Genomic DNA, 19192 nt, shown 5'->3' with positions numbered 1-19192 from the left:
ATTATATAGACAAGTTTGAATACCAAGTGTTGCTTACAATTTACTGAAAAGATACTTAGGAAGCCTGCCCCTTGGTTTAAATTCAAATTCAAAAACAAAAATACTTTATTGATCCCAAAGGGAAATTTAATTTCTTAGGGTATAGTAATTGGGGGGGGGGGGAAACCCCCCATAAGGGGCTATTTTGATTAGAAAAGAAAATAAAGGAACAACACCAAAGAAAATTTTGATTGTGTTTTTTTATTGCTAAAATACATTAAAAACACTACACATAAGCAACAAAACAACTCCTAAATTATTTATGTAAACTGAAGGGATCTCACAATCTTGCACAGTAATCAAATTCTCAGTCACAGATATTTATATACCAAATGATTTTGCTTTATCTGTTTCTTTTTCTTGCTGATTTCTTTTTACAGATGACAATATGATTCTTCATCACTGCAGTGGCAGTATATCTGGGTCTCGAGAATGTGGCACGAAAGAATCTGACAATAACAGTGGTTAGCTTCGCTATGATATGTGGCCCAAGTGTACCAGAGTGGCTCTGTCATCTTTGGTTACAAGTCAAAGCTGCAACTTTGGGTCCAATTAATTTACACAAAATGTTTTAGTGCCATATTTATGCTTTTCGGTACATTACATCCTGCCATTTCACCTTCATCTGACAAAAAACATATCACCAATTTGCTGAAAAATTATTTCCAATAAGATAAAAAAAAAGGTGCAAACACCATGTTGTGCACACAAACACGTTGTTGAAATTGATGGAAGATCAGTTGTGAAAGTAGCCCTATAATATCACATATCAGTCTTAGAAAAGCTTCTAATTATGTAATTACAGAAATCTTTTCTCAACTTTTGTTTTTGTGGATAAAGTTACCTAGCTGTTTCTCCTGCGTGCCAATGTTGAAAACTTCTGTTTATGAGCAAATTGTGACTCTGCCCTTGGGGTGTCCTGACATCATCCTATAGGCAAGGTGCACCGCTTCACTCAGATTGGCCTTAAAGGTGTAGATATGCGTCTTCCCACTGGTGGGGCTGATGTTGTAGAAGCTCAACCTGTGCGTCTTGAAGCTCAGCTTGACCTCAAGCCTGCGTGACACTGTGGTTTTCTTTAGCGGCACGCTGTGACCTTGCTCAAAAGCGGTTAGCAGGTTATCAAACCACATCAGACACCAGGAGCTCTGGCTGCTTTCCAGGGCGGATGGCATCCCACTGCGTGGCAGCTTCCCACTGTAGCACATGCCGATGATCCATGGAGAACCTTCGAGCTCCACCTCCCAGGAGTGTTCGCCTTCCGAGAAGCTTTGTGCGCTGAGTACCTGGTAAAAGCTGGTGAATCTCTGAGGTGAGGACGTGTAGGATCGCTTCACGGTGCTGAATGTTACCGTTTTCAGGTCCTCTGACAGAATGAGATTAGGATGAGCTGTTTCTGGGTCAAAGGTCAGCTCTGAAGGGTTGAAGGTGTTTCGAAGGGAGCGCTGAGTCTCTCCAAGTTGTTCCCTCAGGACAGTGTTCATGACTTCCAGTTTGGGACAGACATGTGCAAAGTTGACCTTTGCTTCAACAAAGTCTTCGTCCTCTCTCAGTGGTTTTTCTAGCGCCTCTGCAATGTTGGCATTTAGACTTTGAAGCTCATCGCTAAATGCTTTTTCATCCTCTTCGGTCAGCAGGGATTCAGCTGTAAGCACAGTGTGCCTCAGCTGCTTTGCCAGCTCAGACGTTTGACCGACTCGAGCGCGGATGCTTTCTTCACCTGGGCCTAACTCCTTCTCGACCATCTGCATCACCTGGTCACTGTAGCTCTGCAGGGAGTCCTTCATCTGCCCCAGCAACCTGGATATTTTCTCTCTCAACTGAGAATTAGAAGTTGTCAAATGAAGCTCCCACTCCTTTTCTCTCATCAGAACACCTTCTGCAATCTCTAATTTGATGTGTAACTCTGTGACTTGAGATGCCAGTTTAAACTTGGGCTCATCCATTTCCGTTTTGCCTTTGCTGCTGATTTTTGCTGTTGTCGGATTAAAGGGAATGTCTCTGAGTCCAGAGCCAGTCTCACAGCCTCTGTTTGTCTTGTTTTCTTCTCCATGGTATTGGCTTTCTCCAACTGACTCATCCAAAGCAGAATTACACATTATCTTGGATGTTACATGGACGACAGCAGGAAGGTCTTCAGGGGCAAAACCTTTCTCAGAAGTGACTTTGTAGGTCTCTGTGAGTTTGCACATTTGTAAGTTTTTCACAAGAGCAGCGGTTCCTTGGTACTCAGCCTGACATTCTGGACACCTGTGTTGGTCAAGGCCTTCTTCCATGGTCTTAAGGCAGGGAAAGCAATAGGTGTGACCACAGGGAAGAGAAATGGGCTCAGAGAACAGCTGCAGGCATATGGGACATGTGAGCTTATTTGCAGAAAAGCTTACTCCTTCAGACACAGACATGATGGTGGGGACAGGAAACCTTTAGGGAAATACAAAGTTTAAATCAAACACATGCCTATGTATAAATGGAAATCTAAATGTCATGATAGAAGATTAAAGAAAAAGTATTTACAAATTCACTGACAATATATGACCCTATAAGGAGTCAAAAGGAATATTTCAATTTGGGTGAAATCTGTTACTCACGACCAAAGATGTATAAGTGATTGATTCGGTCTGCAAGGAGCTGGCACATCTAGAACAGAGATGGTATGACAAGTTATATGTTGTATCATAGGCATTTAGGCAGTCAGTCAAAGTTTAATTAAAGGTCACCCAACATGGCACAGGCTCTACAGATTCAACAGATGACATTAACAGCACCAGATTTAGTTTGATGGAGTTCATTTAATGGTTATGCACAACACCTTTTCGTCTAACTGGATATATGGCTGACATGAGGGGCATACAGATGTCACACAGGCTCGATGTTGGAACCAAGCTGTACTTGAGGACACTTGAGGTAATTTCACTACATACCGATATGTCTTCTAAACAAATCTCCAAAGTTCCAGTCCAAAAACTGTTGAGATGTCCAAAATCAAGGATGTTATAAAATGTCTTCCAGGTGAACAAGGAGAAAACCTTGACTTTTTTATTATGTTCTGAATGAGTTGGTTTCCCAAGTTTAAAAAAATCTTTCGTCTTTCAGCATACATAACGACTTAGGTTATGTATTCCTCTCATGATTAGCATTTTGGAGCTTGTTGAAAGTTTTTGACTATATTTTACATGTCATTCCTTTGCGGGTCTCTGGAAAACAGTTCAAAGTTCTGGAGTGGCGACAAACCACAATGTTTCTGCCCTTCTTCAGCCTTATGATGCCACCGTAATCCACTAGAATTCTGGGAAAGACAAGTCATGCCTGATCAGGGCTTGTTTTCCCTAAATCAATCAGAAACAGAGACTTTGCAGCTGTAGTCCCTACACTCAGGCCTTTTATCTACACTTTGTGGACTCTTGGATTTGTTCAAGAAGCAACCGCTTAGACAAACATTACGAGAAAGCATTACATCTTAATTGGTTTTACATGATTGCAGATTAAATTTTACTACTTTTAGTTGACAAATTTTGCTTTTTGCCTTCAATGCTATTTCTGTATTTTGGACACATTATCATGTTTATGTTAAAAGGCATGATAACAGTGATAACAGTTTATTTAACTTTATAGACATAAACTTTATTTACATTGTGTATGTTGACCTTTACTCCCTCTGACTAACTCGATTAATTGTGAAATATTGCTCGACTTGATGCATATGCTCTCTAGTGCTATTCTAGATGTGTCAGCTCCTTAGGGCTGTTTTACACTCTCTAGCTATGTCTTCTGTATTTATTTATAGGCAAACTTTAATATAACTTCTTTTAAAAATAGCAAACTGTCTCCTGAATGTTTTTTTAAATGCATCTATTCCCAAATTAACTCAAATTTAAAGATGAAAATTTTATGTCGTCTAAAGTAAACACTATCTTGCACACAAGTCATGGTGACCGATTATAAAACATGACTAAGCACAAAAGTAATAGCCGCAATAAAGTTGCTAGAATTAAAAGGACAGTGTGTGTAGGCTGCATTAAATGTGACCTTCTATGGAGGGAAATTGAAACAGTAACCAAATGCGTCTTTACATGTTTCAAATGGACATGTAAAGCCCTGCGTGTTGTTTATTTTACAGGGCGGGTTTCACTTAAGTTTCGACTTCCGGGGAACAGGAATAACCCAAACGACACAAGTTTCTTCAACGTGTTGAACCAGTCCAGCTGCAAGGAACTGTTCAGCTTCAGCAAGTAGCGGCATTACATTTTATAGGCGCTTAATCAACAGCTAGATATAATCTTGAAGAGAATAAATGATAGAAAACAGCGGTGAAAACGTACCTGCTGGCACTTTTCTCTCTGATGCCCGCTTCTTCCTGATTAAGAAGGTAAAAACAAGCGAGACGCACTGACGCGTTTATGACTGCGTCGATCATAAACACCTTCATCGTCTCCGGATCTGGATCAGGTGCAGCATGTTGGAACACGACACGCGTCTAAAATTACTTCATTTTATATTTGCGCAATCTTATTCATTTAGCCTACCTTTTTTTTCCCTCCCCCTCCGTGTATGCTATTATCAACTACTTGTACTATACTTGTATTTTTCAAGAATGCAGTAAATTGCAAACACCGTGAAGAACTGCATCGACGCTTTTTTTCGCCCTTAATTTTGGGTCATTTTAAAATGGTTTATACAAGTTGCACAAAAGATGGTCTTTATTTCGACCTTCGTGATGGTTATATATGATACAGAAATACTGAACATCTGAAATAAGCTAAATATGAGACACTGCAACAGACTTCTCATTTATTAGCTATAACTGGGGCAGTACTCAATTTAAATTTCTGCTTTTTCTTTTAATTTTGGTATTTACATGTACATCTTAGAAAAATGGCTACATGGGACATCTGTTTCCTCTATTTGACTAGACATCTCAAAGCAATGCAACCAAAAACAGTATTTCACTGTGAAGAACTGTCTTCACTTTAAAGATTGCCATATAGGCCTACTCGTTTTTCCACAAATCTTACCATCATGGTGGTTTTGGATCTTTGTTGCTATTAAGTGTGATCAGACGAAATGTGAATTGCAAAATTAACAAAAGGAAACAGGAAATATTGAAATAAATCTTTTGTCATGTGTGGCTACCCACAAGAAAGACACTGTTCCTGTCAATGTTTTATTACATAAAAAAAACTGTTTTGATTATAAAGTGCTTGAAACGACATGTGTGGTGAGTTGGCGCTGTCTAAATAAACAGATTTGAATTCAATTTGCATAAAGCAGCAAGGATACTGCTGCTTGTAAGATTGTATTGAAATCAACCCATACTGAACTTATCAGAAACTTCTGAAAGCTTCAGGAAACCCCCAAAAAAATGAAATAAGTGCCCGAGAAATCTTCCATAGAGTGTTCAACTTAGACACACCAATGTGTTTTCAAGCAGAGTAGCAATGTGTCACTATTCAAACAATAAAAATCAAGTGGCTCAGGGATCAGAACTTTAAATATTAGATATCTAAAATTACCCAGATCTTATTCGTATTGACCCTTTGCATACATTTAGATGCGTTTCTCAACAAGATATTGAAACTAAAGAAAGTGGTTTATTTTTGGATCAAAACTTTAAATATTTAGACTCATAAAAAAAAAAGACCCAGATCCAATTCATATTCACCCTTCACATATATTCAGATGTGTTTGCCAACAAGTCATTCAAACTAGTTAAAGTGGTTCGTTTTTAACTTTTGTGTCCCGTAGAAACAGCTGATGCAAAGATCTAACACCTGTAAAGCTGAAACATTTCTGAAACAAAATACGTCTGTTCATCTTAAAACCTTTGACCACTATCGTATTTGCAATAAATGCATTAAAAAAACCCCCCCAAAAAACAAGGACATTCAGTAATAGGTTTCCCCAAGTACAGCAAGAATACTATCTCCACTTCAAAGTCTTGATTGAAAACATTTGTATATCATCAGCAACAACAACAAAAAAATGTTTATAAGCGGTTTTATTTCAAGTAAAATGTATTTACTCTAAAAACATAAGTACACAACTACAATGTGCGCAACATAGATTGTTTAAAATTCTTTCACATTTGTTGTACATTTGATTTACAAAACAAAACTACTCAATTTTAGATCAGCTGGACAATAAAATACGCTAAATAATAAATATGTATGACATTACCATTAACAGTTTACAGCCAGAATCCACATCTGCAATGCAAGATGTGGATTCTTGCAGATGCTCGTTTGTGTAGTGTACAATTTGTGCCATTACGAACTTGGCATGAAACAATGACCTAGCGTCACAATAATCAGACTGAATGGTCCTTCTGCATGACATAAAATTCTAATGGTGCATAACCTTTAGTTTTGGACGAGTTTAAAATATTGCTTTTTGTCCAAAGGATTTTGTTCTCTCCAGTAAAGTGCAAATTCAAAGCTGTAACAGATAATCACAAACAGACTCATAAACTCAATGAGATCAAACAGATCTTATAATTAAGATTAATTTGATATGCATATTTAAGCAGTTTTTGGTTTCTTGGTAGAATGAGCTATAAAACTCCATATGCTATGTAGACCAATGAATTCACACACACACACAGATGGTTCAAGTAAGGCAAATTATCACTGAGTCATCCCTACAATTTAGGCATTACTTGGTGTGTTTTTTAAAGTCGAGTTCTTCTCTGTGTCATTTTCAATACGATTCATAAGATAATATGTTGAATAGGATTTATAATAATTAAAACATGTAGTGACAGGAGAAATATCTTGAAAAACTAAAAATGCTCAAGCTATTAATTATTCAGTGGCTTTGACTCGAAATAGTTTAATTGGAATCTATCCGAGTGTAGTATTAAAACTCAACAACTACTTCTTTATGTTCTTATCAAAGGTGGTTGTCCTGGGAAAATCTGAGAATTGATATCTATTTTGCACATATGTGCAAAGGGCTTAGACACAATATTGGAAGTTGGTCTATGTCAGTATGCTCATGTCCAGTTCGGGCAGAGGATCCTTCCAGTAAGAGAAGCTACTGTATTCAGGACAGACCAAAATTGCAGCGTTATTTGTCTCGGCAGACACCACGGGGAAGAAATGCTCGACCAATCCAGTCAGGTGGTTATACCTGCAGAAAAAACACACACGCAACCAGGAGCTCAGAAATCCGACTAATCTTCATGTACGTATGACAGCAAGTTACAAAAAATCATTTCCATTTAATTGCTTGGTTTTTACTTACGAAGACTTGTTGCCTTTATTCATTTCTTGGATAAGCTCTCCTTTTGGGTTGACTGTAAATATTTTACTCTCAGACACTCCCACCTTCTTATAGGCAAAAACATCCTGCAAACGCATCAGAGATGAGCTTTATTGCAGAGGTTCACATAACTTTAGTCTTATTTCTTTACCAGAAAAAAGTTTTAACCAATAAACTTAATATTTTAGCTACCCTTTTTTTTTTTTTTCGAAGTATGCAAGAGTCTGTCTAACAAACTGATTAAGTGTAAACCACTCAACCACAGCTCCTCACGTCCTAAGAGGTATGGATATTATGTAAGACTTTGGAGTCAGTCTTCAGTATTGCTTACATTAGTCCTGTTGCCAAAAGCCGCGTAGAAAGGCTGTTTGTGTGATCCGAACAAGTCCCTGATGTCACTAAGACAGGCGATCTTAAAAACCTCTGGCTTCTTCTCAATCACCTCCCTGCAAGAGTTGATGTCCACCGTCATCCATTGTAAAGACAGTTAGATAATGAACTTATATGCAATATTTTGTGAAATGTTTTGAAAAAACATGAAAATAACCACTATGGCTACTATTTTAAGAGGGTGTCGATACACAGTTATAAATTCGGTCTCTTGAATGGGGAATACAGACCCTCCTGCGAGGATTTGAGCCACTGTTACCTGTGTAGTGCTGAAAAGAGGCTGCTGGGAGCCAGCAGCACAGGGCCTTTAGGAAGAACCGTGCCTTGGTCGTTGACCCACTTTAAGTAGTCTTTGGTGATAGTAGCCATGCCGATAGCCCTCGCTGAACAGTACAGGAACTTGTATCCGTTTCTGCAAAGAAACGAACAACCAAAACGGCGTTTTACAAAATCAGTTATTACATTTGATCAAAAACACACAATGTATCATGTATTTTCGATTGTTCAAATAGCAGGATGCACAACAAAAAGACAAGAAAATCTGACAGGTTGAGTTCCATTCAGGTGTCATCTACGAAGGAGCAGCATTTCACATACTTGTGTATTTTGTGATAAAGTTTGGCGATTCCCTTGTGTGTCCAGTCTTTTCCAAACTGAGGCAGGATATGACCAAGCGCATCAGATCTAGAAGAGACAGAGTGGCGCTTAAAGCAGAATTAAAAAAAAAAAAAAAAAAAAAAAAAATTTTTTTTATTAAAAAAAAATAAATAAATAAAAAGAACAAAACAGAAAAGGATTACAATAAGGTCGTAAATTCTAAAGGATGTTTTCATTAATATTTTAGGTTAATATCACCACTTGTGCATCATGTGATTTGTGTCACATGATGCATGTGCAAAAATGTGATGAAAATGACACAAAAGTTATAGTGTTTGTTTAATGGGATTAAGGATGTGGGATTCTGTGTTCTTTTGAGTGAGGATGGGTGGTCTTTACTTTGGTCATGATGTTACCGTCGTATTTTATTTTGTTTCCATATTTAAGGATCAACAGACTGGAGATGAAAATTTCACACCAGTGGTCAAATATTTATCAACTAAAATAACAAAAAAGTTGAGAGGCTGTCAGCAGCAGGAGCCACTTCAAGCATTCACTAAGTATGGTATGAGATTCTTTAATAACGTAGACAGAGCGTCTGCACAGTGTCACATAAGATTTAGTAGCGATATTACTGGATTATTATTGTGACGTTTAAGAAGCGCTTGTCATTTTTGGCTCAGGAAAGCATGTCAGATACTTGACATTGATGCTGGAGAATTTTCCCAATATGTCCAAAGAAATCTTTGGCAGCCTGGCTTGTCTGGACGTCACATTTCATTTATTGCAGAATCAGAGATGTAGAAAGGTGACGCTTACCTAAGGAAACTTAGCTTTCTACAGAATTAAACACGCAAAGCAATGTGATGATTTTATAGCAAGAAACCGTGTTTAACGTGGCCTACTTGGTGATTGTTCCATCAATGTCTGATATGATGACCCGGTCGTTCCAGTTCCACAGATAGATGGCAGCTTCACAGCGACAGGTGCCCTGATATTGCGATGTAACGCTGAATACCACTTTATTGGCTCCTTCACGCAGATTTAGACTATCCTGGTGAAAGAAGATCAGAGAGACACACATCATAGCACAAAAAGATCTTATCTAAATATGTTTGATGTTTGCAGGCAAAGAGTCAGGGTTGTCCTACTATCTCCTTGGAAGTGAGACGTAGTGATTTGCGGTACATGTGGCTGAAGGACATGGACATGGTTTCTGAAGAAAGACTGGGAGCTTTTTGTCGGAGCCCTACAGCTTCAGTGTTATCCAGTGTGGCTCTGGGAAAACAACAAAGGAAAGTCACTGTTTGTGTTCATCCGCCTCTAAAAACGTCTTATTCACAGTAGTGACTTACAGTGCGTGCCTCGCAAATAAGTTAACATTTGCAACTGTACAGTGCCTTGAAATTCAAACGCATTTAACATTTCCACCACTTTATTCAAACACAATTGTCATTATGTATATAATTTGGTTGCAAAAATATCCCACTATTAAATTTTCCTTTTCAGATACATAGTAATGTGAAAAAGTGAAAGAAGTGTGGATGAAATTAGACGGAAGTCCACACAACGCTGAAGATATTTGGGTGTGTGAGCAACTAAAGCAGCCAGTAAAGATTAACATAGACACGAAAGGAATCCTCGTTAGGGTTTCCCTCCACTACCAACGTCATGCGGTAGTGAAACAGATGTGCAACAGCAGGACTTGCTAGAACAACACCAGCTGGAACACGGGACGCAAGGTTTCCTGGGGGAAGGATTATTTAATCACTTGGTAATGAGGTGACTTACTGGACTGGGGAGGAAACACTTGCCAGTTGCTCCTCCTTTAATTGTTGTTGCTGAAGAGAAAAGAGCAGTCAGCATCCAGCACCATTATGTCTTACATGAAAAATATTCTTCAACTAGAAAGGACACACCTTTCCATGATTAATCAGTCAGTGTAGGCTGATGTATAACATTTCTTCCCATTACCCATCACATAAGCATATATATATATATATATATATATATATATATATGTGTGTGTGTGTGTGTGTGTGTGTGTGTGTGTGTGTGGGGGTGTGTGTGTGTGAGAGGGCCTGAGCAGATACCTTATTGTTGTCCATTTCTCTGCGTCTCCATGAGAACCACCAACGGCCAGGCTTTTTGGACATCTTGTCCTTCACCAGCTTCTCTACTGTACTCTTATGTATAAGACACAGAGAAAGAAAATTATCCTTTCTATCTTACAATTCTATAAAATTGTAAGATATCCTATAACTATAAATAAGGTGCGCTTAATGTTTGAATTTTAAAATACATTTTTAAGACTTTAGTGGTCGGGTTTCAAAAAACTACAATACCGTTGGTAGGTTTTTTTGGAACGCTGTCACGGACAGGATCATTGGAGCAGCCACTCCCCAGTTGTAATAGCTGCAAAAAAGTGTAAAAGCTGATGAGCAACAATGGAAATAAGGACTTTAGCCTGGAAGCTGATCAACTTTTTTTTTCCACTCACTTAGAATTTATGCAAATGACTAGACTTGGATCCTCAATGATTCCTGGGTTGTTGATAAAATCCTGATATGTCACAAGGTGCTCTGTGAACTTTTCTGAAGCAAAATGAAAAACAAACAAAATAAATAATAATAATAATGATCAAATACACACTTTCTCCAACCTGACACTGGATCAATCACTCCTACCTTTGGTAATCTGGCTGGTGTCTCCTACTTTCCCACAAAGGGACATGCTGACGTCCATGACGTAAGAAGAATCAGACAGGTACTCTGTTCCACTGTCCACTGCTCCAATGTCCACTAACTGAGGCGAATGGCTACCTAAGCCCTGTTCAGCAAATTGAGTTAACGCTCCCTCTGCCTCTCTGTGGACAGGCAACAGTGAGTAATTTAGGTTCAGCATTTGCTATTATTTCAAGTTACTGTATCAGAATTACTGGCTTGTCACATAGTTCTAACACTGAACACCCATACAGCTAATGGCAAATTAGAAACATATCTGCTCATAGCTTTATTGTCTTTATTGCATACAAATTTGCAATAAAGGCCTGAAATAATGGCACGTGTTATTTTTTGCCAAATCACTTTAGGTAAAAATGACTCAGGCCATTATTTTAGGAAGGTGACAAAATATTATTTTTCTGTCCAGAAAATATGTAGCAATTCAAGGTTGGAACTTGACAAAAATGTGTCTAGTGTGTCAGAAAACATCTCACGTTTTGGGGAAATAAAGCTCCGCCACCTCCGGGTCCAGAGTGTTCAGGTCTTCCAGGTAAATATCCGACGAGCCTCCAGGATGAATCTGTTTACCTACGACACAGTCACGCAGCACCGTGAGGAACAAATCCACCTCAGGCTTCTGACATTAACCTAAAGAATTAACTTAATCGCTCAAATGCTTCACTTTTTTTCTCGTCCTGTTGCTCCAGTTTGGAGGATGCTTCGGAGGATTTCGCCACGTCACTCCCAGTGTCCGCGTCGGCAGCTTGTGCTGCAGTCGTCGCTGCGGCTGAGCTTTCGGGTGATTCATCGGTCGCTCCGAGTGTGGTGTCGTCATCTTCTCCACCGGCGCTGGGCACTAATCCTCCATCAGGAGCAGAAGGTGTAGAATCCAATTCTCTCTGCTCAGATGAGGGAGAATCCGATTCTCTCTGCTCAGTTGAGACACTTTCTTCCTGCGGATCTTTTGGTCCTCCACTATCCTGGCCTGATTCTTGGAGTGTGCATTCTGCCATCTTTTTTATCAGCTCTTCTGTTTTGCTCAAAGTTCCATTTTCAGAAACTCCTTCAGCTACAGAACTGACTTTTTCGGCGCCTTCTTGGCTTTTGTTGAAACAAGTGCCAATCTTCTCAGAAGATGACTCTTTTTCCTCCTTCTCTTCCACCGTAAACTCAGAATCTACTTCAGTGGAAGAAACGCACGACATGAAGACGTCGTGGGAGGAAAGTTCGTCGTCAAAGTTCTTCGGAGATGAAGAGCTGGTTTGCTGAGCGCTGCTGTCTAAACAAACTGAGTCCGCCGTCGGCTGTGGCTTCACGCAGCCGATTATCTCGGAAGGCGTGACCTCGTCGCCAAGGTCAAAGGAGTCCTGTCTCTCAATGGGGAAGAAGTGAGACGTGGCCTTCAGCTCTCCTGGTGCGTTCTCTGGGTCACAGGGCTGCGAAAAACAGGACAACCGCGTGTCAGCGGGTTGAACTCCAACCACAGCACAGGTATGACGTAAATGCGCTGCTTTGTCTGTGTGTTTCACCGTGGGAAATCCTCCCCAGTTCCACTGCATTTGGGGCTCAGACAAATCCGGGGCTTCGTCCAGAAGCTCGGAGTCGATTTTAGGAGAATCCGCCCGACTCAAGAAAACAATGGAAAGACACACAGGGGATTCTCAAAACCGAAGAACGAACAAGAATGTTTGTTTAACAGAAAGTAAAAAGCTTTTCTCACTTCTCTGGGAGCTCTTCGTCTGAAAGTGGATGAGTGTCTCTGTCCTGTGTGGCCCCCAGTTCCTCATCTGGCTCCTCAGACATCGAGTAGTACACTGATTTACTAACACGCAAAATGAAAAACGTTAAAGATTTAACAACTTTGTTCGCCTCGATCTGGGATTAAAGTCAACGTTAGATCCTGGTTCCCCTACACCGAACTCCAATCTTCTTTCACCGAAACATCAAGTGTAGCACGACTACAATCGGGTTAAAACTCACAGCCGCAACTTTCCACCAATAAATAAAGAATTATTCAAAACTTCATAATGAGCTGTTTGAGCAGGGTTGTCCAAAGAAAGCTTCTAGTCTTTAAGGTAAACATGCAAGCCCCTTCTTAAGTTTTGTCCCTGCAATAAGTAAAAATTTTTCTAACTTAAATTCGATTACTTATTTATTTAACATCTGCACGTTTTACTGTCTGACCTGGTCAGCAGGAGTGTAGATGAAGGACTCTCCCGCTGAGCAGCGTCAGAGTCTTTCGTGCTCTGCTCCTCTTTGTCTCTTTCTTCTGACGAAGAGTTGGTTTCGTCCCTCTGCTGAGTATCATAACGCACGTGCCTCCGCCGCCGCCGCTTCTTGCGGGCTCCGGATCCCTCGGCGATCACATCCGTGTCCTCGGGGACCTCCAGAGGAATTGGGGAGGTGCACAGATGGGCTGGGACCTAACACGGAGAGAAGTAGGAAAGAAAAACAAAAACTACTTTATTTGACGACATGAAAGTGTGATTTAGCTAAAGCGGTCTCTGACGTCGTTCAGCTTACCTCCATGTTTTCTTCTTCCTCCACAAAGAAAGCCTCGCCATTATCTCCGAGCTTCATATGCAGGTCGACCGATTCTCCGTTTACCTCGATGTCGACCTAAAAATCACAACATACGGTTCAATGAGAGACGACGGAATATTTAGGCAAAGAATAAGGTATTTAAAAAAAAAAAAAAAAAAACTCACAATTTTCTCTTTGGAGCGCAACACGCCGAGCTTCCCGAAGCGGACATGAAACGGCGAACACTGGTAAGAGCCGTCAGGCTGCCGCACCACGATGACATCGATCCCACCGGTCAGGGTGGCCGGGTTCAAGCCGCGGTACAGCTCCTTCACTGTGACAAACACGGTCTCTGCTAGCTGGCCCACAATGTTCATGGTCTGTGACTACAAAAAATAAACGAGAAGAAAAACAAGAAGTGAGAGCTTTTAGGCAGACCGAGTGCCATGATGAAGAAAGAAACAGTTTCCTGCTCTGCTCTTTGGTAAATGCTGCGGTCTGTACCTGGTTAGCTGTGTTTCTGTCTGCTGAATCACACAAGTAGAAAAAAAAATTACCAGCAACAAAGTTCCAACCTGCAGAGTTCATTCCAAACAGCACAATGTCCTGCAAGCTGGTTCTTCTATTGCTTTGTGTAAGGCATATTGACCTGTGCATCAGGTCTTTGACTGTGACTAATGGTCTGAAGGTCAACAAACACGAATTAAGATGCGATCCTGTGAAAAGATGTAATTGTTTGTCTTTGCAAGACAACAGAATCTGCTGACGTAATTTTCTTGGTCCATCAACTTGATTATGTTCACCAGGCAGGGCTCTAGTGTACACAAACACATGGGTCGGTTTCGAAGACGTGAAGACAACACGTTGGTGAAATTCAAAAGTAATTGTTGTAACATTGGCTTTTCTCACCAAACAAGCCAAACGAATCCAACTGTTACCAGCTTCAAAAAGACAAAGCAGAACTTGACTTTTGACCTTCAAGGTGGACAGTCCACTTTCAAGTGACAGTCCATTGCTAGACTGTCAAGTTAGCTTTCAAGCTATTTAAAACCAAGCATGAAATTAGGCTTCCTAGATGCAATAATTTCAGGGGGGTACCTAAACTCTTGATCATGAAAAGTAACCCCTGAGTGGAGAATTTTCTCTAATGGAGAATCCCAGCAGCCTTTTGGAAATCACACAGTTAAAATAAGGATCTACACTTGAAGATGACTGATTTAGTAATTCTTGGCAAGATAACAGCTAATAGAAAATACTAATCATCAAAATGATTTCCTATGCTTTTTTAATAAAGGAACCTTGTCTTAAAGTCACTGTTTTTACTCCTTGCAGGCTTTTAAGAGAAATCTGTAATAGCTGAAACAGTACTTACAAAAACAAGAGATCAGAGATTATTTCCACTAATCTGGAGCAGATCCTGAGTCTAAGTCTTACCCAGAGAGAAGGATGCAGATGTTCCCTCTCAATCCAGCCAGGTTGCCCTGACCGCCTCTCCGCCATCAGCTTTTCCACTTTATGAACTCACAAACTGTCTCAGGAAATGTTGCCACCATGTTCATCTGAGGATCCTCAGAATCTTGTTTCTCATTCTGCTCCACTGCCTCGCAACGCTGATGACGCGCAGCGTGTCTCTGTGAATGTCGGCCTACATACTGGCAGGTCGGACACCTTAGAGACAAAGTTCTGAAAGTCCGCAGAGCTGAGCTAAACTGGATCATAAGAGACGACAACGCTCTACTCCTCTCTGTTCTGTGGCAAAAATACATATATACAGTGATCTGTGAGAGAGTCCTAGTATATTCACACACACACACACACACGCACACACACACACGCACACACACACACACAGTCGCCTCACATGACAGCTAGACCAGCAGTTTCTGAAAGCCTCTGATGAGCTTTTCAAACGCGCTCACACACATTCTGGTCGCAACCACAGCTCTCTGGGCCGTCAAAGACCAGGGGGACTCTCCAGCAGATATGCTGTCTCACAGAAAGAGTTTCGCATTAGGATGGATATCTCTGCCCAAGTTGCCTAGAGAAGTCGACAGAACGGTAGGCCTCTGAGGAAAACAGCAGCAGATGAGGAGATGAGATGAGGTCGTACACACAACCGCAACTCCGGCCGATCATGTGGCTGCGCAATAGAAACACGACTACAAGTTTAGCTCACCGCCTCATTCGTCAGAAATAACTTAAAGTGATAGTTGATTGTTATAACCAGGTCGGGTGTGGTGTACTGTGAAAGCAATAAAAGAAACCCCGAGGAAACAGTCGCAGTTATAAATCCAATATTGCGTTCGTATGATTCTGTCAGGAATTTTCCAAAAGGTGCATTTGCTGGAGTTTTTTATTCACTTCTCAGAGGAAATCAGCTGGATATTGTATTGCAAAGCTGCAGCTATCGATCACTGTTTTACACTTCTTTTTGTCCGATTTACAGAGCCTTGAAAACATTTTAGTTTTTTTTAGCATTGCGTTAAATTACAACCAAAATCTTATCACAGACCAACATAAAGTACAGCATAACAATAAACTGAAAGGAAAATGATGCCTGGTTTTCAAAGGATTGTCCAATCAAAACAACTCTAAAAAGTTAAAAAAAAAAAAAAAATTCAATGCAACCGATTGCTTTCAAAAGTCACTTAATAAGTAAAGTTCAAAATGGAATGTGTAATTTAACCTCAATATGAATGCAGCTTGTCAGTGAAGGCCTCAGAGGGTTGTTAGTGAACAAACAGCATCATGACCAAGGAGCGCCTTGGTTGAAACATTGTTGAAATGTTTCTAAGGGTACGAATCATTTATTGTTCATTCATTGTTCATTCATGTTCACTTTAGGAGCAAAGTCTCAACATTGTCTTGTGTTTTTACAAATGAACTACTTGGTTTAGTTTAAGAAAACAAAAACATAATCACTGTCGATTAGAATAAGACAGTCATTGTTTCAACATAAAGTATCAATGCATGATGCAATACATTACGGAGCATTAAAACAAAACAGATTATGTCACAATTAAAAAATAAATAAATAAAAAAGTTCTCCCAAAAGTGAGGCAAAAGCAACACAGATGTTGCTTGGGGTGCCTTTTGCATTCCACAAGAAACATTTATAACTATTAACAGCTAGAAATGAGTCTTTCAAAAGCATTAGTCTCTCTAGTTTAAATACAAAATTCTCCAGACAGACAAAAATTGATGAATATTTTGAGAACTCCCAAAACAAATTAAACAGAGGGTTGTGAACTAAGAACAAGCACCGGTGTCTACTTACTGTATTTACATCTGAAATTAGAGCGCAGACCTGGAAATATCCTCAAATCTGTGGATGTCGGAAAACCACAGGGATATGTAAATTGCCGTCCTAAGAGAGAAGCTAACCACTACCACCGACAATTTTCCTATTTGCATTTACCGTCCAATTCCTGGTTGGGCGGTACTGTGAGTGTGTGAACATTTTAATCAGGTACAAAACTTCTGTAGTGAACATTTCTATTACCGAAGCTAATAGTACATTTTTTACCTAAAGGTAGACAGGTTGGGGGGAAAAAATCCCCATGGCTCCAACAATAAACAACAAATATCAGGGAAGATTTCTAAATGTTGGATAAACATGCACAAAAACTTGTATTCCCACATTAAACTGTATTACTCGATCGCCTAGAAAGACACCATGAACGTTTCCTTTTATTGACTGCTGAATTGTGAATTAGTGCACTTAGGGTCAGATGCTTTATAATCCAGGTATTACTTTAGACTTAAGGATTGTGGGTTCCATGTTAGAGGTAGTAATACAACAACAACAAAAAAACTTATTACACCATGATTATCTAATATCCACAAAAGCCTAATGTTTTAAGATAAGATTTACAATCCTCATACAACCTTAAGTTAAAAACTCGAGTTTCCCACTTATTGGATTATCCAACTTCTTTTTCTTCTCCCCTCTCCCCCCGGAGAAACTATTATCTATTAAATCAATGACTCAATCTTATTCAAAATTGATTCAATTAATTTCAAATTCAAAAATACTTTAGTGAATCCGCACAAAATGTAAATAATTTAATCAATAAATTTAATTTAGAGGCTACTACTATTTCAATTAACAACAAATATAAATTTCAAAAAATAAAAATATAACATAGCTAAAAAAAAATTAATTAAACAGAGTCGCTTTCCCATTAGACGACAAAATGGGTAACTTTAAAGGTCACCATATACTTTATCTGAAGCCGAACGTCAAACGAAAGGGACTTTGGATGAAGTTTGTGGGAGCCTTAACATAAGGATGCAACAGAAAACTTAGCTTCCGCGACTATGCTACATGTCTTACTCAGGCACTGAGTAACTTAACTACTTCACTCCATTCATTCATAGCCTACAGAAAAATAAAAATAACACGTTCTCTTCAACGAAGCGCTAAACTTTCCCCCTGAACGTCATTCAGTTCACTTCGATTAAAAACAGAATTCCGACAGAGATGAATCACCTCCATTTACTACTTTTATGAAAAACTTGAGAGAGCGCGGTAGAGAGAACAGCAAAACTTTACAAACTGACAAAAACTACTACAGCTCACTCGGCTGTAGCACTCCACGGGTTTTACATTTGTTACACTTTTCATACAACACCTTTTATCGGCGTTAAAAGATGAGATAAAAAGACAACTCACCTTTCGGGCTTCTCCTCACTCTGACACAACGACCATCTTCCAACTGTACAACGCATGCGCGTTCTCAAGTCCCCTTCAGTAAGCCAATCAGAAACTCGAGGGTTAAAACTGGTCCGCCTTTAATGTAAACAGTAAACAATACGTGAAACAAGGTCTAACGCACAACAAGAAACCTCTTCAGCTATTACAAAAGACAAATAATACAAATAATCTTCATTGTTTTTGCATTTCCTTTCATCTTTCTGTTTTACTTAAATATTCCATCTGCCTTTGCCTGTCAGTCGATGTCTAAGATCATCAAATTCCAATATCACAACCTACCCTCTTTAATTAGATAGGTAGATGATGTGAAAATAGAATTGCCATCATGTCACGCGTGATTAAGCACATGTTCTTTTGTTTCATATCACTAAATATCATATCACCTGTCTGACAAACATTAGGAGGGCTAAAAGATCTGAGAAGCCTAAACACCACACCTAATCTGAAGATATTCAATAACAGATGAGTAAGAAAGTAATTGTTTCTATCAGCCAAGAAAGGATTACTAACCCATTTATAAGGCTTTGGGGTGCAGTGAATCAAATGAAAGTCATAATCCACAAATAAAGAAAACTTACACTTTGTTATCATTCCTATTGTTGCAATTGTTCTCACCAACTAGTTATTAGTTTGGGGGCAATTACTTAAAATAGGGCCAGGGTGTGAAATATTTACCTCTTGTCATTTTAATTTAATATTAATCTGTTTGACCGTCTGGAACGTTGAAGTACGGGGGAGTCAAAAGGTCAATACACCTTTTGATTGACCTTTTGATTCAATCAATTGAACTGTTATTCAATCAAAAGATCAATCAAGGGGTATTGACCCCCTTGAAGCCAAGGTCAATACACCTAAAAAGAGTCAGATCTTTTGTCGCAGTACTTCATATTTTACTTAATTTTTCTTTCAGTGTAATAATTTCAATTTGAAGACTACTGTAGCCCAG

The 19192-nt window shown here is 39.5% G+C and overlaps 2 protein-coding genes across 4 annotated transcripts; both read right to left on the bottom strand.

Annotated features, from left to right (window-relative positions):
* Positions 1-221: 221 nt before the first annotated feature.
* Positions 222-4783, bottom strand: trim107 (tripartite motif containing 107). Of its 2 annotated transcripts, XM_015044481.1 has the most exons (3): positions 4359-4448; positions 2628-2676; positions 222-2460 (listed from the first exon to the last, which is right to left on the bottom strand). In XM_015044481.1, the coding sequence occupies exon 3, from the start codon at positions 2439-2441 to the stop codon at positions 924-926; it is 1518 nt and encodes a 505-aa protein (XP_014899967.1). In that variant the 5' UTR covers positions 2442-2460; positions 2628-2676; positions 4359-4448; the 3' UTR covers positions 222-923. The 2 variants fall into 2 exon arrangements, with proteins under 2 accessions (XP_014899967.1, XP_014899966.1); XM_015044480.1 differs by lacking the exon at positions 2628-2676 and having other exon boundaries at positions 4359-4783.
* Positions 4784-6014: 1231 nt separating this feature from the next.
* Positions 6015-18301, bottom strand: LOC106954747 (phosphatidate phosphatase LPIN2). Of its 2 annotated transcripts, none has more exons than XM_015044479.1 (20): positions 18205-18301; positions 13715-13915; positions 13530-13625; positions 13191-13429; positions 12727-12828; positions 12536-12632; positions 11689-12442; positions 11501-11594; positions 10971-11149; positions 10784-10877; positions 10629-10698; positions 10377-10469; positions 10075-10124; positions 9435-9561; positions 9189-9337; positions 8284-8370; positions 7946-8098; positions 7628-7742; positions 7279-7382; positions 6015-7164 (listed from the first exon to the last, which is right to left on the bottom strand). In XM_015044479.1, the coding sequence occupies exons 2-20, from the start codon at positions 13904-13906 to the stop codon at positions 7014-7016; spliced, it is 2946 nt and encodes a 981-aa protein (XP_014899965.1). In that variant the 5' UTR covers positions 13907-13915; positions 18205-18301; the 3' UTR covers positions 6015-7013. The 2 variants fall into 2 exon arrangements, with proteins under 2 accessions (XP_014899965.1, XP_014899964.1); XM_015044478.1 differs by lacking the exon at positions 18205-18301 and adding an exon at positions 14964-15270.
* Positions 18302-19192: the final 891 nt, after the last annotated feature.

The sequence above is a fragment of the Poecilia latipinna genome, unplaced genomic scaffold (genome assembly GCF_001443285.1).
Source record: "Poecilia latipinna isolate Pla-1442-1.1 unplaced genomic scaffold, P_latipinna-1.0 Scaffold677, whole genome shotgun sequence".
NCBI classification, from domain to species: domain Eukaryota; kingdom Metazoa; phylum Chordata; class Actinopteri; order Cyprinodontiformes; family Poeciliidae; genus Poecilia; species Poecilia latipinna.
Note: the sequence above shows the minus strand (reverse complement) of the source record. Positions and strands in the feature narration are given on the sequence as shown.